At 41.9% G+C, this 22,997-nt stretch overlaps 1 protein-coding gene across 4 annotated transcripts in view; it reads right to left on the reverse strand.

Moving 5' to 3' along the window:
* ORC4 (origin recognition complex subunit 4) overlaps positions 1 to 22,997 on the reverse strand; it is a 693,897-nt gene that overhangs the window by 309,571 nt on the left and 361,329 nt on the right. For all 4 annotated transcript variants that reach the window (XM_044074865.1, XM_044074866.1, XM_044074868.1 and 1 more), the window contains exon 8: positions 12,260 to 12,411. In XM_044074865.1, coding sequence (XP_043930800.1) covers positions 12,260 to 12,411 — 152 coding nt within the window. The remainder of the gene's footprint in view (positions 1 to 12,259; positions 12,412 to 22,997) is intronic.

Below are 22,997 nucleotides of genomic sequence, written 5' to 3' on the forward strand. Positions count from 1 at the left end.
GCAACCGTTTTTTTTTTTAATAACTCCACAGCACAAAACTTTTTAGCACAACGACTTAGGCAACAGAAAGTACAAAGGGCCGTTACCAAACTTAGGAAGCCTATAACAAGAAAAATAGGCAGAGAGGTATTAGAGATAATTTGGAAATTTTATGAAAATTTGTATAAAGCACAGGAATGGGGAAATCATGAAAAATCACAAATGGAAATATTTGCAGAAGACTTATGCCAAGGTTACAGGGACATACAATCAAACTGCAGGAAAGTCTCCAAAAATAGATGGTTTTCTTGGGGAAGTTTGGAAGCTAGGTGGGAAAAAAGTGAAAAATCTGAAAGATTTTGCTTAATGTCATTTTAAAAGGAGGGGAGTAACCAACATCCTGTAAGAAAGCTGCAGTAGCTGTAATACCTAGAGAGAGCAAGAACTCATTAGACCCAGCTTCGTACAGGCTCATTTAAATTTAAAAGTACAGTTGTGTACATTTACCATAAATGTAGATGTTAGAGTGTATTCACTGTTGCAGTCAACACATTTGGGTTATCTGCTTGCAGTAGCCCTCAGTCGGCCTGATTAACAAAGTCTTGGGTCCTGCATCGGTTACTGTCTCTTCTTCCATGACATCAGGTAGTTAGGGGTATAAAACATGCAGCAGACACCATTACATCAGTTTTTCTTGTCCCAGAGGTCAGGTACCCCCATAATGGGAAGCAATACATTAAATATAAATATATACAAGGATATACCTCAAATAAAAAAAGCAAATACACCAAAAAGCTTTTAAACATAGTAAAGGAGAGTAGAGGTATAAACAAGAAAAGTCAGGGGGCTGGAGGGAGGGTAACCAGGACTACAGCAGTGAATACACTCGAACATCTACATTTATGGTAAGTGTACACAACTGTACTACGTTCTTAGTGTTTCACTGTTGCAGTCAACACATTTGGGTAGATTCCCAAAGCTAAGGATGGGAGAAGGAATTTAGAAAGCATTAGGACCAGTTATATTGCCCTGCAAGACAGCAGTGGCAAAGCTGGCTCTAGATTTAGAGAAAATTGGCAAATGGTAATGCTTGGTGAAAGTATGCACAGAGCTCCATGTAGCAGCTTCTAGGATGTCCCTAGCAGGGACACCTCTGAGAAAGGCTGTAGAGGTAGATGCAGCCCTGGTTGAATGGGGTCTGATCCCCTGTGGGATAGGTTTTCCATGGTGCTTATAGCAGAAATGAATGCAATGGCCTATCCATTTAGAAATGGTTTGCTTTGAAATAGCCATCCCCCTCTGTCCCTGCAGCAAAAGCCACCATCAGTTGTTCAGATTTCCTTTGAGGTTTAGTCCTGTCCAAGTAAAATTTAAAGTTGTCTGTGCACATCTAAGGAGTGCAGTATCCATCCCCCCTTGTTCTGTGGATTAGGAAAGAAGGTTGGCAAATGGATGGACTGATTAAGAGCCACACTGGATACCACCTTGGGCATGAAGGAGGGATTGGGTCTGAGGGACACCCTGTCCGCATGAAAGATGATGAAAGGCTCCACTGGCATAAGGGCCTGTAATTCAGATACCCTCCTTGATGAAGTGATTGCTAAAAGGAAGGCCGTTTTCCAAGAAAGGAATTTTAAATCTGCACTAGCAGATGGCTCGAAAGGAAAAAGAGGGAGTTTCTCCAATACAAAGTTAAGGTCCCAGGCAGGAGTTGGAGCTCTCCTGGGTGGTCTTAAATTTTTGGCCCCTCTGAGGAACTGCTTGAGTAGTGGATGAGAGAAGAGGGGAGGTTCTGTGTTATAATGAGCTGAAATGGCTGAGGCGTGAATTTTGGAGGAGGAAAAAGAAAGGCCCCTGTGAAGCATCTCAGTCAAGTATTGTAAAATCTGAGGTAAGTTGGGCGCTGCTGTGCTCATCCTTAGAGACTGGTTCCAGGTACAGAATCTTTTCCATTTTTCAACACAAGATTTTTTCGTACTAAGCCTCCTCGCCTCTAAAATTATATCCATCACTGGTTTACTGAGGGAAGGTAAAGGACAGATTAGGTAAATTAACCAGGCTGCTAGGTTCAGGGTTTGAAGCTCAGGGTACCGAATCTGGTTCTCCTGCTGAGACAACAGGGTAGGGGTCTGAGGCAAGTGCCATAGGGCCAACAGTGACACACTGCGCAAGAGAGGGTACCAGTGTTGGCGTGGCCAGTCTGGTGCAATCAATATCATCCTTGGTTTGTCCTGTTTGATCTTTAGTTGTACTTGGAGAGGAGAGGCAGAGGAGGAAAGGCATAAACTGACAGTTTTTTCCAACTGAAGGACAGAGCATCCACTTTCCAAGCTTGTTTGTGGGGAGTCCTTGTGCAAAATTTGTCTAATTGGTAGTGCTGGGGGGAGGCAAACAGGTCTGTATCCAGGCTCCCCCATTTGTTTGTCACCATGCTGAAAGTCTTTGGCTCCAGTTTCCACTTGTGTGGGTCCATGAGGTTTCTTCTTAGTCCGTCTGCCAGTGTATTTAGTTTTCCTGGCAGGAATTGAGCTTGGAGATGCACTTGGTAGCTCAAGGCGGTGTTCCACAGTGCCATAGCTAATCTGCAGAGGGGGTAAGAATGGGTACCCCCTGCTTATGTACCACATAACAGTGGCATTGTCCGTCTTTACCATTAATTGTCCTGGAAGAATGTGGTCCTTGAACACTGTCGGAGCATTCTGTACAGCCAACATTTCTTTCTGATTGATATGCAGGTGCATTTGACTTGGGTTCCAGTTGCCCTGAATGCACTTCCCTGCCAGGTGAGCCCCCCATGCATAGTCTGACGCATCTGTTGTTAGGGTTTGGGCGGCAGGGGGTAGAGTGAATGGTAGTCCCTTGTTTTGGTGGCAGGCCTCTGCCCACCAAAGGAACTTGAACCGTAGGCAAGGTATGACCGGAATCATTGCTTCTAGAGCCTGAGAATGTTGACACCATACGCTTTTTAGATACCATTGTAGTTTCCTAATATGCAGTCGTGCATATGGAATTAGAAGAATGCAGGAGAATTAGAAGAATGCAGGAGGCCATGAACCCCAAGGCTTGCAGTATTTGCTTTTCAGGTAGCAGTTTTTTTGTGGCCACTAGCTTGAAGTAGGTTGTCAAATGAATTTGTTTCTCTGGCATGAGGAAAGCTATCTGGGAAGTTGTATTCAAGCTTGCTCCCAGGAATATAATTTATTGACAGGGTACCAGGCGAGATTTATTTTCGTTTATGGTGTACCCCAGACAAGTTAGCACCCTCTGTACAAAAGCCAGATGATTCAAAAGTATGTCCTGGCTTTCTGCCTGAATTAGACAATTGTCCAGGTATGGGTATATCTGAATATTTCTTTGCCTGCAAAATGCAATGACTGGAGCTAGGCACTTTGTGAATACCCTGGGCGCAGTAGATAAGCCAAAGGGCAGTGCAGAGAACTGATGGTGCATGTAGCCTGCTTTGAAGCGTAGGTATCTTCTGCAAGATTCCTGATTGGAATGTGCAGGTATGTTTCCTTTAAATCAAGTGTTGCCAACCAGGCATCTTTGCCTAGCATAGGAGGTAACTGGTGAAGAGTTAGCATCTTGAATTTTGGAATCGCCAAAAAGGTGTTTAAAGTAGACAGGTCCAGGATAAGACGCCATGAACTGTCTTTTCTGGGTACAAGGAAAAGTACAAACCTTGTCCCTTTCCCTCTTCTGGTACAGTTTGAATAGCCTTTATGCTTGAGAGAGAGTACTTGCTTTTGAGCCTCTGCCCACTGATTTGGGGGTAGATCTGGCCAACCGTTTGGGGTTGGTAACGTGTGGAAGTGAAATCTGTATTCTTGGGAAACTATATTTAAAACCCATTTGTCCTGGGTAATGAGTTCCCAGTTTTTTGCATGTAGAGCAATCTTTCCCCCAAAGGGGCAGTCAGTTGAAAAGTTCTTGTAAGTTTTAAAATTAAGTCACTGAGACAGTTTACCATAGGGGGGAATTTTACTACTCCCAGATTTGGAAGAGGGGGCCCCCAATGCTTAGTCCTGTGCGTACCCTGGGAATGAAGCCTGGGTGCTCTTTTGAATCTGGGTTTGGACTGAGAAGGCCTGGAGAAGGCAGGAAAGGACCAATTCTTAGAGGGCCAATGCCTACTAAATCTTGGAGGTTGCACTTGTAAAAATCTTTAACAATTTGCATAGATTTAGCTTTTTCTCTATCTTTTTGAGAACAACTTCTGCTTTGTTGCCAAACAGGCAGTCCTGATTTAAGGGAGCATATCCAGTAATTTAGCTTTAACATGATCTGGCAAGGACTGCTCCTTAAGCCAAGCATGCCTTCTAAGTACAGACCCAGTGACAGCAGCCCTGCAAGATGCCTCTAGTGAATCAAAACCACATTGCAAAGTATATTTTCCAACTTGTTCAGCAGAATGCATTAAATCCTGTAAATCCTTATTTACAGCACACTCAGGAATCATCATTTTCTGTTTAAGCAATCCAATAATATGCTGCTAATACTTTAACATATATAACTGGCAGTTTAAGGCCCTAATGGCCAAGGTTGCAGAAGTGTATACCTTTTTACCCCACCTATCCAGTGCCCTGGAGTCTCTACCAGAGGGGGTAGGATTTTTGGCATTAGTAGCTTTAATGCCCTTGGGTCCCTGTGAAATGGTCTCAGAATCTGTAGTAGGATTTCTGAAAAGGAACTTGGGAGAGTCAGGAACCCTGTAATATCTATCAGGTTTTCTGCGAGCAGAAGGTAGAGTCAGGGGCCAAGCTAGATTCCGAAAAAGCATCAGCAATGTCTAGGACAGGAGGGATAGCTAAAGGCCTGTGCAGGGGAAGTAGTAAGAAATCCCCAAGTCCCTTTTTAGACTCAGAGAAATCCTGACTTTCCCAATGAAAATGCTCCCTAAGAGTATGCAAGGTTTCACCAAAAGAGAAGTCCTTTGGGGGGCAGAGGGAATAGAGCCCTCAGCATCAGAATCCTCACAGGTAGATAAAGGTAAATCCTGGTCATCAGAGAAAACAAATTTCAGAATCCTGGTCAGAAGTATCATAAGCAAACTCAGTCCTAGGTGTCTTAGAAGGGGAAGGTTGGCTTCCCCTGATTAAAGTAATAGAGGTTTGACCATGCGGTCTGGGCATCGGTTTTCTAGGCATGGTTTGAGTTTTAGGCCTTGAAGAAGAATATGGCGTTGGTTTAATATGCAAGTCAGTAGGCCTGAATACACCCTAAGAAGCCAGTGCCTGCACAGCAGCTCCACACCCATCCAAGGTAGACACATCCGCAGGTTCCACAGTTGAAGCATCTCACGAATGGGTCTCAGTAAAGGCTTGCGAATCTGAAGTAGCGGGTATCAGGGGCTGCAAAAGCACCACACTGAGTACTGGCAAACTGGCGACTGGCTTAGAAGCGTCGTCTGCAGCTTTGGACCTAGGTGGCCTGTCTCTGTCTTTTTCTTTGCATTTTCGGAATGTTGGTAGTCAGATGGCTTACCAAAGACATATCTGGATAAGTGAACAGAGCACCAAAATATTTAGAAGCGAAAATATACAGATGACAACTAGTTCGTTGTTTAAATAAGGCACAAAACAGACAGTGAGTTAAGTCGTGGTCAGGGTTTAGGCAAGGAATACAGTACGAATGAAAATCTTTATGAGGTATTTGCTTTCCACAAGAAATGCAATTATTTACTTTTAGTGACATTGGATTAGAGCAAGAAAAAATGTCCCCAATGGGGTACTTAACTTTAAGTTGAAGACTTCGGTTCTGAAACTCGAAAATGAAAATTTCAGGAGTTGGCCGATTGGCACTTGCGAACTGCTTCTGCTTCGGGCACCGCACAGCAAGAAAGACTGATGTAATGGCATCGGCTGCATGTTTTATACCCCTGACTACCTGGAGTGACAGAAGAAGAGACAGCAACCAACTGAGGACCCAAGACTTTGTTAATCAGGCAGACTGAGGGCTACTGCAAGCAGATAACCCAACTGTGAGGACGCCAACAGTGAAACACGAAGAACATCCATGATTATAAAGTGTTTATATCTATAACAGTTAAAATAATGTAAAAGGTATTGCCAAAACTGAGAGATATGGCTCAGTGTGGTTTTGTGGAGGGCAGGCAAACATTTGACAATATTATTAGAACAATGATGATCCAGAGGGAAGCAAAATATAAGAAAGTACTGCTGTTGGTGGCTCTTGATGCATGGAAAGCGTTCAGCAGACTAAGCTGGGATTTTATGAGTAGGACAATGGAAGCATTTGCATTCCCTGGTGGAATAAGGTTAATGAGGAGGATATATTAACAACACAACCTAAGTGGAAACTATCAGATCTGTTCTGAGTTAGTGCAGAATGGCACAAAATACACTGAACCGACTGATGTTGCCAACATTCTGGCAGACAGGTTTAGTGCAAACTTCACCTCCCTCTCACCCCCTAAAGGGCCCATAACCATACCAGAAGAATGTAGGGCCCCGTCAATCACCAACACACAGGTTAAAACAGCCCTATCCAAAGCCAAAAACACAGCTTCAATGGGACCAGACAGTGTCCCAAGCTGCGTCTTACAAGAGCTCCAAAATAAACTAACCCCTCACCTAAACACACTGTTCAAACTCAGCCTCTCTACAGGCTATGTACCCACAGAGTGGCGCACAGCAATAGTTATCCCACTCCACAAAGGTGGAGCCACAACAGACCCCGGGAACTATTGCCCTATAAGCCTGACTAGCCTGGTCTGCTAGGCTATGGAATGCATCATCATAGAACTCATTAACAGAGACAATGGGAACCTCCAAGCCTCGAACCCTACCCAGTTTGGCTTTGTTAAGGGCAGATCATGCCTCCTAAACCTGGTGGACTTCTTTAAGACTGTTACCAAGGCATTAGACGAGGGAAAGTAGGTCCACACAGCCTACCTAGACCTCGCAAAGGCTTTTGACACCATTCCCCATTCTAGTATTATAGACAAGCTCACCAGCTTGAACATAATCCCCTAAGTCACGAGATGGGTTGCCAAATGGCTCATGGATAGAACCCACATGGTGAGAGTTGTAGACTCTACGTCCGACTCTAAACCAGTAACAAGTGGCATCCCCCAGGGCTCAGTCCTAGGACCCCTCCTGTTCGGTATATACTTCTCAGAGGTACAGGCAAGCATAGGATTATGGCAGACCAAGTTTGCAGACAACTGCAAACTAGGGGCCATAATTGATTCTCTGTCTGATATAGACACCCTCCAGATGGGTCTCAATGAGACAGATACCTGGTGTCAAAATCATGGCCTCAAGCTAAATGCCAAAAAGTGCACAGTCATCCCCTTTGGAAAAAACAAAGTATTCGATAACTACCACATAGGTGGTGGTCCCCTAAATACAGAAAACATAATAAGGGATCTGGGTACCCAAGTAGATAGTAATCGCTCCTTTGATACTCATATTGCTAAGGTGGTTAGAAAATCCTTCTATGTAGCCCACCTAATCACAAAAGGGTTCGCATCTAGAACAAAAGAGGTTATTGTGCCTCTCTACTCATCACTCATTAGACCCATCATAGAATACAACGTCCCATTTGGGATGTACCTTACAAGACACCTGCAACAGCTGGAAAGACCACAAAAATACCTCACCAAGAGGATTACTGGCCTCAGACAGATGCCCTATGCAGCCTGACTCAAGAAACTCCAGCTGTACTCTGTTGCATACCGCATACTCAGAGGTGATCCCTGCCTGACATACAAGGCCATGTCCAACCCAGAATTGATGGACATGCTCCACCTAAAAAAAAACAAATCTCAGAGAGCCACAAGCTCTAGAGATATAAACCTCAGCACAACAATAAATAGGACATGCTGGAGGGACAGATTCCTATCCCAGAGACTCCCCATGCTTTGGAACAGGATTCCAATATACATCAGGCAGAGCCCCTCACCGACACTCTTCAAGAGAAACCTTGACGGGTGGATGGGAAACAGAAAATTTACCCTGGGGATCACTGCAGTGGCTCTGCTAGACAGTGGCACAGGAAACTAATGGCTCTGCTGGACAGAGGCACAGGGAACTAATCTATGGGGGTGGCGAAAGCCAACACATTCTGGCTAGGCTTATAAATGCCCTTGGGCAGATAGCCTAGTACTTACCTATGAACCTATATGAGGAATCAGAAGCAGAAAATTGAAGTGTGAGGGTCTTCTCAGACGTTGTAGCTGAATGGAGGAACCAGATAAGGACGTCTTTTCCCCTTTGTTATCTGTGTTATATTTAGAGCCACTAGCAAACAAAATAAGGTATTCAGAAACTCAAGGATATAACTGGTATGGTAATCAAGAAAAGTTGGCTTTATTTGCAGATATTATTATTTTGTACCCGATAAAAACAGGAAAGCATATCTCAGGATTGTTGAACATTCTGAGACAGTTTCCAGTCTTTCTGGGATATACAATTAATGCAGACAAAATAAAGGCTATAGCTGTAATCTATGTACCCACGCTTAAATTGGTCCAGCAATACCCATATTTATAGGGACATGATAAAATGAAGTATTTAGGATTCTGTTATGGCAGCTAAGGATATGTGGGAAGAGACTAAACAAAAGATTATGCAAAAACTGGAAGCTCTTATGAATATGGACAGCAAGACATGAGCAGTGAAAATGTTTTCAGTTCCTTTAGTTTTATATACAGATAAGGCATATTTTTCATCAGCCAGAGAAGTTGCAACAGTAATTAATACACAGTTGAAAGATTTTATCTGGGAGGGAAAGAGGGCAAGGGTCAAGTGGAATAAATTGATCCTTCCAACAGAACATGGTGGTTTAGAATTGCCTGATTTGAAGGAACATTTTACAGCTATACAGTTAAGGATCATATGCATAATACAAACAGAAAACTAGAATACAAAGTGGAAAAGGATGATGATAAAGCACAGGGGAATTCAAGAAAGAGTGGGATTCTGGATGCCGACCCAAAAGGAGAATAGCAGCAGACATACAGAATATTATATTCATAGAGTAGCAGAAAGTATTCTAAGAATTAAGCCAACACAAGAACTGAGAAAGGAGATTCTGCCGAAAGGGATGACTGCAATTAGGGGATTCAACGAATTGGCAAGAGAGGGCTAGAACTTACCAGAGAAAACTGGCAAAGGAACCAATGTACTGGGAGCAAATAATTATAGAGGAAAAAGTAATAGAAAGGGAAGAGGCCAAGAATACATTTGGACTACAGGCTAGAGATTGCATTCTCTTCCAGAAACTGATAAGAGTATAACCAAACAGCGCTAAGGGAATCCTAAATGAAAGACATGCTGTGGTAGAGATTTTATTTGAATCTAGAACAGGGATAATCAGTACAGCATATAAAATACTGCATGACAACTATAGGGATCAATCAGTGGAGGTTAGAAAAGATTGGGAAGAGAAGATTGGATATGCAATTCACAAGGGTACGATAGGAGTAAATACGTATGACTCCAAAAATACACAAGCAGAGATTTTGGAGTTTTCCTTTTAAGTGTTTGCTTGGGGTATAAAAATAACTATACAAACTCCAAATAATTTTTCCTCAGGTAGATGCCAAATGATGGAGCTGCAATGGGGAAGAAAGATGCAACTGGGAACATATGTTTTGGGAGTGCACTTCGTTACAGACTAAAAATTCCCTATGTTCGATCATATGGTCTCAGCAGTGCAATGTTCAAAGTTTTGAATCTTCAATAATCCGATAGGGCCCCATATATTTATATTTTTTTAAGTCCAGCAATTTGTCAAAACTTTCAGTGTTCGAATAGCAACTGCTGGATCATGATTTGATCAGCAATTTATTGAAAACCAGGGGAAAAACAAACAATTTTTGCAAGGGGGACCCACCTCACACACTCCCTGCAAATTATTTATTCGGACTCAGAATGCATTACAGTTGGAAAAGGGAAAATACTTCGATCCCCACTGTACCACAATCTCACACAAAACCACTGCGGGGATGTTCGATCAGCGGATTTTCGACTGGTCATGCTGGCAGTTTTATGGGTTCAAGAATCTGCCAATCAACAACTTCCAGGCTTGAATACTTAATGGTTGAATGTTTGTGTGGTTGACAGCTGTTTAATTGACCATTTATGAAAGACTAAACCAGCTGGTCAACGGGTGTCTTAAACTGCACAATTCCTGGAGTTGGGGAATATGCCCTTACTCCATGTTTGTGTGTGTGATCTCGGAGTTGTTATATATAATTAGCAGGGGTGTGGGGTGCAGGGGGCTTGTTCCCTTGCAACAAAAGGACTTTACATTTTTTTTTTGCATGTTCCGAGATTGTTTCTTGGACTGCTTACCTGTCAACATTATTTCAGATTAAATTCAGGATTTCCAACTATACCCACATGTGGAAATATAAAAATGTATATACACATGCTTTTATACACACACACACAACACACACACAACACACACACAACACACACACACACACACACACACAACACACACACAACACACACACAACACACACACACACACACAACACACACACAACACACACACAACACACACACAACACACACAACACACACACAACACACACACACTATTTAAATAAAAAAAAAAAAAGTCTAGGGTGATAAGATGTCCTATACGAGTAAAGGTTACCAGGAAATCATTTTGACATTTCATTATGACTGGAATTATACATTCACTTGAATATACAAATATGCCTACTTATGTGTATATGTACATATATTTTTCACACGAATACACACGCACAGACACACACTATATATATATATATATATATATATATATATATATATATATATATATATATATACACACACACACACACGGGCACACACATTATATATATATATATATATATATACACACACATATATATATATACACACACATATATATATATATATATATATATATATATATGTACACACACACATACATACTTAAACATGTACACATACATACAGATATCTATATGTAATTACATCAAATATTGAAATTAAAAACTCCACAGTATCAAAATACTAAGCACAATTAGCTTATCGATTGCAGAACATATCCACTATTGTAAGGAAGTCCATTTTAATCACACATTTTGCATCCAAAGGTGTGACATCCAGGTCTAGGGATGTAATCATTCCCCTGTACTTGGCTCTCATCAAGCCTGTCACTGAATATAATGCCACATTCGATATGTATTAGTTGAAACACTTTACGACTGACGTGACCACAATACTTTCTCACAAAAAACTATAATCAAGGGTCTAAATCGCAAAAACTATGCAGACCATCTTAAAGCCTTACCCCACTTCTTGGTATCATACAGGCTAAGAGGTAACCTCTCGTCTTGTGCATAGCACTTCAACAGACCCTATCCTATCAGACCTATTACACATCAGCAAGTCCAGTAGTAGTGTGAACACCCACTCAAGTGCTTTCCATCTCTTTTGCAACACAACATATCGAGCCCTCCAACATGTTCTAGTTATCACAGAGAATACCTCTTCTACGCACCGTCTTCCACTCCACATAAAGCAAAATACTTTGGTTACTCTATTCAAATGTAATTTGGACAAATAAATGCGAAACTGCAATTTCACCTAACACCCATGTCGATCACAGATAGTTGCAACAAGTAAACCAAGATATCCTTTTTCTGCCCAACAATTAGTGCACAAAATATAAGGTCTAACAATTACTACAGGAATGTAAGGCTAGACTTATGACCCATTAAGTACTATGTATCTGACATACATAACCTTTCATACTAAATACTGCTACCTACTTCCAAAACTCAGGATATATGTTTTTTTACAAGGCATGCCCAAACTACATGACCCACACTCTTGTACTTGTATATACCAATGACATGGTAGCACAAACAAGAAGGGAGAAAGCTCCCTGAAGAAAGAAAATCCTTGCCAGCACACACAGAGAAACTGCACCAGCAGTGATTTTCTCTACTAACAAAACTAAACAGAATAACTCACCTCTACATAGCACTTCTCTTCAAAACAGCTGTTAATATTTTATTCAGTGTCATTCATATACAAAGTCACTCAAATGTTAAGTCAGAATATTGTGCATTTAGCATTTAAAATTACATTATGAACGTTCTCGATTAAATGCAGATTTAAGATTTTGTACTACACTTTATATAGCCATACAAAGCACATTATACCTAAAGATACAGTCCATGTGATAAATGGCTATTTGCTGTATATTACGTGAGCCATGAAAAAAGGGGGTGGGGTTAATATTTTATTTTACACATTCTTACCAATCTGCAAGTCAATCCAATCACAGCAACAGGAGTCTGCGCAGACTGTGAAATGTCAAAGAGATTATACAGTAGAGTTTGGTTCTTGTGATGTGCAAAGAGGTCAAACTCATCAAGTATGAAGATTACTGGACGACTGCTACTACGATTACCTTAAATAAGGAAGAAATTTATGGATTAGTTTCATGAACTCTAATAAAGGCATGTTTGAGACCCACTGCATTACAAAGCCACCAAAAGTAAATTAACAAGTAAATCAGAAATAATTTCACGAGGAGCACCTCATTAAACGCATATTTTCACATTTTTTTTTTCTTTCTGTAGAAACATGACAAACAAGAATGGAACCAACGATTATCAGGTCAGTTCAACATGTAGCATAACTACATTTATTGCTAAAAAATCAGAAGGTTCTGGGGCTCTAGTCCCATAAAATGTACTTGGTCTCATTTCCCTATACAGACACTGCAATGCAGTTTAAAGGGGGTCTTCACTCCTGAGTGTGCCTTCCTTTGTAAATTACATGAAGCCAAGGTCCAACTGCCTGAATAAGTGTTAACAGGTGGATGCAAACTATCCCAAGGCACTTACCAAAACAGTGTAACCTCTCTAGTGTCCTGGCCAAATTTCCTCTAGTTATGAATACTGTCTTGGAACTCTCCTGAAAATAAGCCATGAAGCTAGACTACCATCTTTGTCAACAAGACATACATAACTAAAAAAATAAAATAAAAAGAATCTTTACACACGACAGTAAAGCATGCTTTCATAAAAGTACTTCCCTACTATTGAAGCAAAACATGCATTTGAAGATATTCACCGACTGACATACGACATGTAATTCAGGGCTGTGGAAGAGCTAAAACCTATCCTGCCATTCAGTAAGCCCAAGACTAACAAACCACAGTACCTGACAAAAACCCAGTTACAGAATATCTGAAAGTATGGACAAGGAAATTGCAGGTGTGTGCTTCCTACTCAAATTAATCAAGGCTATTGCATACGACAGAATCTCAAATGAGGAACAGACAGACCTTTCACAGAAATTAAACAAATGTTCAAGTAAAGACTGCAATATGATTCCAAGTACAAGGCTACAGACATAGGAACAATCCTTGGCAAGTGATCACATCGACAAGGAATGACCTAGTCAAATACACCTTTAAGTAGACGCACTTAAAAGTTCTTAGGAACCTTTGGGAGCACTGAATAGTGCCCAACTCCCAAATTAAGCAAAGTGTGGTGCAAATTTCTGTCTAGCCATCAAATCAAGATCAGCTTAAAGGAAGCAAAAGCAGTACTTTTGCTCAACTTGCAGTGGTAATTTATACAACAGGTTGGGAATACCTTGAGTTAGGAACCTATCCTTCGAATAAGTCTTATTTGCTGGAGTAAATTTAGGTAATTAGTAGAGGTGCATTTAGAGACACTGGTTTCGCAAAGAAAGAGGAGATCAAATAGGACTGTGTCTCAGACAGACAGAGGTCACCTTGGAGCTGCCAGCAGGGTACTGAGTAGAAGAGCTGTGCTAATTTGTTGGGATAGATGAAAGATTCAAGACCTGTAATTTTTTCATTAAAATCATTGGAGCCTTTCTAACTGTGATATGTTTAGATTTGTGCATATCAAAGGGGGCACCATTTGAGGAAAGGTATGATAAAACAGTACAGTGGTAAGATGACTTTTGGATCTTGAAAATATGTCTTTGGAAATTAACTGGGTTGGATAGAAGTACTTCACCATGTTTCCACCACAGTTGGGATCAAATGAAAGTTTTTTTCACAAAAGTATCAAGGTCCATTAAGACCATATCGGTCTGTTTTTGTCATTATATGATGTGGGAAGTTTTCTTTTTTCCTGAATGCTATCATTTTTTCTTTTAGCTTAAGACCATTTTCAGTACACCAGGTGTGTGCATATTCCAGCCTTTTTTGAAGCAGTTTAGCATCAGTGGGTGACAGATAACAGTGCCCAATTTGCAATGATCAGTAAACATGGTAAAACCATATTTCAGGGATATTGGCTTAGACGTCTGCAAAATAAATGCTAAACAGGAAAGGACCAAGCATGGATCCTTGTAGTTCCCAAACTAGTTACGTTCAGAGTGTGTACCAGCAACTTTCATTATATGGAATCTTGTTGGACAGCAGCTTTGCAATCCAAAAGACAATATATGGGTTTACATCAAGTTTGTCTAACTTTTCAATAACACCAGCATGGTTATGTCAAAAGCCTTGAGCAGGTCAAAATAAACAGCATGCACTGAGTGACCACTGTCCACAGCTTCTGTAACCTTTTCATGTTTACTGGACTTGCTCTTCACAAAACTAAATAGACTGGGGTCTATATTAGTTTTCCAACGAAAATGAAAGGGGAGTCAGGGATTACCCAAGGGATCTTTGCTTAAAATTATCTGTAATGTGGTTTAGTTAGTAAAGTTACAGGAACCTTGACTATGTTGTTAAAAGATTATAATGTTGATAATCAAATTCTTATTTAAAGGCTGCATAAGTGCCTAACTTGCAGGCACCACTACAGATGAGATCCCAGAGTAATGACAGATGCAGAATGAACTGCTGTTGAATTCGAAGAGAGGTACTCCTGGGGTTTAATATGAAAATGGACTGGAATTGGATGCACAAGTAAATCCTATTTTTTTAAAACTAGCTTGAACCAGATAACCAGAGATGGCGGTACCCTGAGTGGCAGCAGTCTCTCCGGTTCCTGAGGTGAGTGCGTTTTTACGTTTGAATTTTAGAAATTATCTGTTGAGTGTGTGGTTGACTGAAGCAGGGATGTCTGTGGTGTCCTGTTTTTTTGCTTGATGGATAGTTAAAACGTTGGATCGTTGAACCAATTGCGGAAGTTCGGCCTTCAGTGGTGAGTTGAGAAGGCAGATACCTTTTGTCGCCAGGTTCGATTTAAAGGACTGGATTGAAATTGTTGGGGTAGAGGGAAATGGACTGGATTGGGAACGCTGCTATCTGTTCATAGGTAGGTACTAGGGTATCGGCCCTGGGGCCTATACAAGCCAAGCCAAAAAGGTACCCTGGCTTTTGCCACCCAAGAAAATTATTTTCCTGTGCCACTGTCGAGCAGAGCCACAGAGGTGATCCCTGGGGTGAATTTCCCATTTCCCATCCAGTCATCAAGATTTTTCTTGAAGAGTGCTAATGAAGAGCTTTGTTTGATATAGATAGGTAGTTTATTCCAGAGTATGGGAAGTCTCTGGGACAGGAATCTATCCCTCTGACATGTTCCGATTATTGTGGTGACAAGGTTTAGGTCCCTAGAGCGTGTAGCTTGGAGGGATTGGGATTTCTTTAAGAGGAGCATGTCCCAACAGCTCTGGGTTTGACATAGCTTTGTATGTTAGGCAGAGATCGCCTCTGAGTAGGCGATATGCGACGGAGTAAAGCTGGAGTTTTTTGAGACGGTCTGCATAGGGCATCTGTTTGAGGCTGGTAATAGTCTTTGTGAGGTATTTCTGCGGCCTTTCCAGTTGTAGATGTCTTGTGAGGTACATACCAAAAGGGGCGTTTGTACTCTATAATGGGTCTAATGAGTGATGAGTAGAGGGGAACAATGACCTCTTTTTCTGGATGAGAAACCTTTTGTGATGAGGTGTGCCACGTAGAAGGATTTCCTGACTACTGTGGTGATGTGATTATCAAAGGAGAGACTACTGTCCACCTATGTCCCAAGGTCTCTTATCACACTTTTGGTGTTAAGTACAGTGTACACAACTGTACTTTTTGTCACTTTGCAGTGCCCATTTTCATATTTTACTAGATAATTGCTTTGCTGATGTCAAAAAAGTCAAGTCAAAAGCAACTGTCACAGACCATAGATGAGTACACAGCTAAAAGAAATTTTCACACTTTCGGTGTTAAGTACAGTGTACTTGAGCTCTGAGAAAATTTCTTTTAGCTGTGCACTCATCTATCTGTGACCGTTGCTTTTGACTTGACTTTTTTGACATCAGCAAAGCAAAATGTGTTAAAAATATTTTAAAATTGCTAAAATTTCTATCTAGTAAAATATGAAACGATGTGGATGATGATTCTGTGGGAAGATGGATGAACTGGTTGTGGTTGTTCAGGCCTGTAGGTAGTGGCAGTTGCACCAAATGCAGGTAGCAAAGGAGCCTGTCTCCTTTGTCAGTTGCTGGTTTAAATCTGACTTAGACCTGTAGTGTTGGAAGACTGGAATGGACTTGGAATGTTTCTGGTTTTGGAGAGGGAGTTGGCGGCACTGAGGATGAAGTGGATTGCTGTAGTCCATAAATCATGCTTGGATGATGATACCTCTGTGTTATCTTTGTGCCTTCGGTTGGCTTGGTCACTGCTGTTACTGTTATTGTATAAATGTTGTGTTTTTGCACCTTTGTACTTGAGCTTGGAGAAAATTTCTTTTAGCTGTGCACTCATCTATGGTCTGTGACAGTTGCTTTTGACTTGACTTTTTTGACATCAGCAAAGCAAAATGTGTTAAAAATATTTTAAAATTGCTAAAATTTCTATCTAGTAAAATATGAAAATGGGCACTGCAAAGTGACAAAAAGTACAGTTGTGTACACTTATCATAAATGTAGATGTTAGAGTGTATTCACTGTTGCAGTCATTACATTTGAGTAATCCTGCTGGCAGGTTGCCCTCAGTCAGCCTGGTTAACAGAGTCTTGGGTCCTGCATCAGTTGCTGTCCCTTTATCCATGACGTCAGGTCGTAAGGGGTATAAAACATGCAGCCGATGCCATTACATCAGTTTTTCTTGCCCCAGATGTCAGGTGCCCCCCAAATGGGGAGCAAATTATATAAAAAACCCCACAAAAATATGTACCTCCAAACAAAAGCAAATGCACCAAAAAGGCTTTTAAGTATAGTAAAAGAAAGGAGAGGCATAGTGAGAGAAAAACAGGGGGCTGGAGGGAGGGTAACCAGGACTGCAACAGTGAATATACTCTAACATCTACATTTATGGTAAGCGTACACAACTGTACTATGTTCTTCGTGTTTCACTGTTGCAGTCATTACATTTGTGCAGATTCACAAAGCTATGGTTGGGAGGATGGATTTATACAGCATTAGGGCTATAAGGCCCTGCAAAACAGCGGTGGCAAAGCCAGCTCTGGATATGGAGAAAATTGGTAAGTGATAATGCTTGGTGAAAGTATGAACTGAACTCCAGGTAGCAGCTTCTAGAATATCCTTGGTAACAACACCTCTGAGAAAGGCTGTAGAAGTAGATGCAGCCCTGGTGGAATGGGATCTGATCCCCTGGGGGATAGGTTTTCCATGGTGCTTATAGCAGAAATTAATATAATGGCTTATCCATTTAGAAATGGTTTGCTTTGAAATAGCCTTTCCCTCTGCCCCTGCAGCAAATGCTACCAGCAGTGGTTCAGATTTTCTTCGAGATTTAGTCCTGTCCAAGTAAAATCTAAGCTGTTTGTGTACATCCAATGAATGCAGAATCTGCTCCCCCTTGTTCTGTGGATTGGGAAAGAAAGTTGGCAAATGAATGGACTGATTAAGAGCCACACTGGATACCACCTTGGGCATGAAGGATGGATTGGTCCTGAGTGACACCCCGTTTGCATGAAAGATGATGAAAGGCTCCACTGCCATAAGGGCCTGTAATTCAGAGATCCTTCTAGCTGAAGTGATTGCTAAAAGGAAAGCTGTTTTCCAGGAAATGGATTTTAAGTCTCCAGTAGCAGCTGACTTGAAAGGAGGTAGAGTGAGTTTTTCCAATAACAAAATCAAGGTCCCAGGCAGGGGTTGGAGCTCTCCTGGGAGGTCTCAAGTTTTTGGCTCCTCTGAGAAACTGCTTTAGCAGAGGATGAGAGAAGGGGGGGGGGGGTTCTGTGTTGTAATGAGCTGAAATAGCTGAGGCATGGAGTTTTATGGAAGAAAAGGACAGGCTCTTGTGAAGGATCTCAGTTAAGTATTGCAAAATCTGAAGTAAATTGGGTGCTGCTGTGCTCATCCCTTGAGATTGATTCCAGGCACAGAAGCTTTTCCATTTGTCAGCATAAGATTTTCTAGTACTAGGTCTTCTCGCCGCCAAAATGGCATCCATCACAGATTTGCTGAGGGATGCTAAGGGGGAATTTAAGTGATTAGCCAAGCTGCAAGATTCAATGTTTGGAGACGAGGGTGCAGAATTTGGTTCTCATGCTGAGACAGTAAGGAAGGCGTCTGAGGCAGGTGCCATGGAGAAATTTGTGACAGACTGCGTAGGAGTGGGTACCAGTGTTGGCGAAGCCAGTCTGGAGCAATCAAAATCATTTTTGGTTTGTCCTGTTTGACTTAGTAGAACTTTGGAGAGCAGATGCAAAGGGGGAAGGCATAGACGGAAAGGTTTTTCCAGCTGAACAGAGCATCCACTTTCCAAGCCTTTCTGTGAGGAGTTCTTGTGCAAAATTTGTCCAACTGGTAGTTCCGGGGTGAGGCAAAACGATCTATGTCTGGGCTCCCCCATTTGCGTGTCAACAAATCCATGGTTCCAGTTTCCATTCAAGTGGATCCATGAGATTTCTGCTTAGTTCATCTGACAGAATATTCAACTTTCCTGGCAGGAGTTGAGCTTGTAGTTGTACTTGACAGCTCAAGGCCGTGTTCCACAATGCCATGGCTAGTCTGCAGAGGGGGTAGGAATGTGTACCCCCCTGCTTGTTTATGTACCACATAACAGTGGTGTTGTCCGTCTACCATAAGTTGTCCTGGAAGAAGGTAGTCCTTGAAGGCTGTCAGTGCATTCTGTACAGCTAGCATTTCCGGTTTGATATGAAGGTGCATTTGATTTGGGCTCCATTTGCCCTGAATGCACTTCCCTGCCAGATGAGCCCCCCCATGCGTAGTCCGATGCGTCTGTAGTTAGGGTTTGGGCGGCAGGGGGTGGTGTGAATGGCAGTCCCTTGTTTTGGTGGCAGGCCTCTGCCCACCACAGAACTCTAGTTGCAGGCAAGGTATGATAGGAATCATTGTTTCCAGGCTGTGACAATGCTGACTCCATAAACTTTTTAAGTACAACTGAAGTTTCCTCATATGCAGTCTTGCATATGGAATTAGAAGAATGCAGGAGGCCATGAACCCCAAAGCTTGCAGTATTTGTCTTGCAGATAGCAGGGTTTTTGTGGCCACCTGTTTGAATTAAGTTACCACATGACTTTGCTTTTCTGGCGTAAGGAAAGCCATCTGGGCAGTTGCATTCAAGCTTGCACCCAGGAATGTAATTTTTTTTAAGAGGGTACCAGTTGTGATTTCTTTTCATTTATGGTGTACCCTAGACAAGTTAGAACCCTTTTTACAAATGCCAGATGTTTTAGAAGAATGGCCTGGTTTTCTGCTTGAATTGGACAATCGTTCAGGTATGGATATATTTGAATATTTATTTGCCTGCAAAATGCAATTACTGGAGCCAGGCACTTTGTAAATACCGTGGGCGCAGCAGATAAGCCAAAGGGTAGTGCAGACAACTGATAATGCAAGTAGCCTGCTTTGAAGCGTAGGTATCGTCTGCAAGATTCCCTGATTGGGATATGCAGGTAAGCCTCTTAAATCTAGAGTTGCCAACCAGGCATCTCTGCCTAGCATAGGAAGTAACTGATAAGTCAGCATCTTGAATTTTGGAATGTCCAGAAAGGTGTTTAGAGTAGAGAGGTCCAGAACTGGACGCCATGATTGGTCTTTTCTGGGTACCAGGAAAAGTCTGGAATAGAAACCTTGTCCCTTTTCCTCTTCTGGTACTAGTTGAATTGCCCCCATGTTTAGGAGGGAAAGTACTTGTTTCTGAGCCTCTGCCCACTGATTTGGGGGCAGGGCTGGCCACCCGTTTGGAGTTGGCAACATGTGGAAATGAAATCTGTATCCCTGGGACACTATATTTAAAACCAATTTGTCCTGGGTTATAAGTTGCCAGTTTTTTGCATGAAGAGCCAGTTTTCCCCCCAAAGGGGCGGCTAAGAGGAAAGTGCTTGGTAATTTTAAAAAGTCATTGAGACTGTTTACCATAGGGTGGTGTCTTGTTATTTCCAGATTTGAAAGCGGAGGCACCCCGTTGCTTAGTTCTGAAAGTCCCTTGGGACTGAAACCTGGTGCTTTTGGAATGCCTGGGTTTGGCTTGAGTGGCTCTGGAAGGAACTGGAAAGGACCAGTTCTTAGTAGTGCCTACTAAAATCTTGGAGGTTGTACTTGTAAGAATTCTTTCACAGTTTGCATAGATTTAGCTTTATCTTTCATCTTTTTTAGAACTTCTTCAGCCTTATTGCCAAACAGACGGTCCTGCTACAAAGGAGCATCCAACAATTTTGCTTTAAAATGATCAGGCAGAGATTGCTCCTTAAGCCAAGCATGCCTTCTAAGCACAGACCCAGTAACAGCAGCCCTGCAAGAGGCCTCCAAAGAATCAAAACCACATTGCAAAGCATGTTTTCCAGCTTGTTCAGCTGAATGCAATAAATCCTGTAAATCCTTATTTTCCACACAGTCAGAAATCAACATCATCTTCTGTTTAAGCAGTCCCATGATATGCTGTTGATATTTTAGCATATGGAATTGACAGTTTAATGCCCTGATTGCCAAGGTTGCAGAAGTATAAACCTTTTTACCCCATCTATCCAGCACCCTGGAGTCTCTATCAGAAGGGGTAGGATTTTTAGCAGTAGAAGCCTTAATGCCCTTGGGCCCCTGAGAAATGGTTTCAGGGTCCGCAACAGGATTTTTGAAAAGGAATTTGTGGGAGTCAGGAACCCTCTAGTATCTGTCTGGTTTATAAGGGGCTGGAGGCAGGGAATTGGGGGCCACACTGGATTCTGAAAACACATCAACAATGTCTAGTACAGGAGGTATAGCCAAAGGCCTATGCTGAGGAAGAAGGAAATCCCCAAGCCTCTTCTTGGATTCAGAAAAATCCTGACTTTCCCAGTGGAAATGCTCCCTTAAGGTATGTAAGGTTTCACCAAAAGAAAAATCCTCAGGGGGTAGAAGCAGAAGGAATGGAATCCTCTGCATCAGAGTCCGCATAAGTAGGTATAGACAAATCCAGTTCATTAGAAGAGTCAGAAGAAACAGAGTCCTGTTCAGAAGATTCATAATCAAGTTCAGCCCTAGGCCTCTTAGATGGTGGGGGGGAGGGTTGATTACCCCTGATTAGAGTAATTAAATCTTCAACCATTTTGATCATTTGCTTTTTAGGCATAGGGGCCTGAACACAGATCGTGATTTTGGCCTAAGGTGGTGTCTGTTTAATATGCAAGTCTGTAGGCCTGAATACACCCTCAGAAGCCGGTGCCTGCATAGCGGCTCCGGACCCATCCAAGGTAGAGATATCTGTGGGTTCCATAGGTGAAGCATCTCGCGGCATACCGGACTCTGAATGTGTCTCAGTACAGGCCTGAGGATCAGAAGTAGTGGGTATCAGGGGCTGCGAAAGCATCTCACTGAGCACCGGCGAACTGGCGACTGGCTTAGGAAAAGCGTCGGCAGTTTTGAACCTGAACGACGTGTCTCTGCCTTTTTCTTTGCGTTTTTTCAGTATTCCGGTAGTTGGAATGGCTAATCGACATTTCTGGATAATTGAACTGAAATATTTAGAAGCAAATCTGTACTGACGACAGATAGTGCGCTGATTAAATAAAGCACAAAACCGACAGCATGGTAACTCGTGGTCAGGGCCTAGGCAAGGAATACCGTACAAATGAAAATCCTTATGAGGTATTTGCTTCCCACAAGTAATACAATTAACTTTTACTGACATTGGTAAGGAGCAAGAAAAAGTTTCCCCAATGGGGTACTTTGCTTTTAGTTGAAAACTTCAGTTCTGAAACTCGAAAACGAAAATTTCAGGAGTCAGCCGACCGGCACTTGCAAACTGCTTCTGCTTCGGGCACCGCACGGCAAGAAACACTGATGTAATGGCGTCGGCTGCATGTTTTATACCCCTGACTACCTGACGTCATGGATGAATGGACAGCAAACGACGCAGGACCCAAGAATGTTAATCAGGCCGACTGAGAGCAACCTGCCAGCAGATTACCCAAATGTAATGACTGCAACAGTGAAACATGAACATCTCTTAAGCTAGTAACTTGACATCAGTTAATGTTACAATGTTTAAAAATAATCTGCTTCTGCAGATTGAGAATAAAAATGAAATAAGGAATGTAACATTCTGTGAAACAGAAAGCAGCAAATAATGTGTTAATTTTCTGCAAATGTGGAGGGGGGTACACACTGCTAAGGTCTCTAGTTCTAACACTAAAGAATGTTTCTGACAGAAATGTAAAAAATGTAATGCATGTTTTTAAATAAGGTTGTTCCAACATTTAAGAAAACCAAGTAACCTATGCATCCCTTTGTTAAAACCAAGCTACTAAACGTATGATATTTTTACAGACGCAAGGTCCAAGATCAGTACAATGTTCACTATCAAGGTTTTTTTCCATTTGCTGCAGGAAACTTTTTCTGTAGTCGCCAAGATGCAGAAAGAATACAGACAACTTTGCAAGACAAATAAAGGTCTTTGGCCATTACTGGAATTAGAGAAACCGTGGCATTAAATCCAGGTTGTGTAGATCCAGATGAGATGACCTGGAAGAATGAGAGATAAGACCCTCTTGTGATTCAAGAACCATTGTGACTCACTCAGGGGAAAAAAACAAACCTGCCTGGACCACTACGGTGCAATGAGGATCATAGTAGGTTTGCATCTCATCACTTTCTGTAAAAACCTTG

Source organism: Protopterus annectens, chromosome 6.part0, assembly GCF_019279795.1.
Source record: "Protopterus annectens isolate FY-2018-M chromosome 6.part0, PAN1.0, whole genome shotgun sequence".
NCBI lineage: Eukaryota > Metazoa > Chordata > Ceratodontiformes > Protopteridae > Protopterus > Protopterus annectens.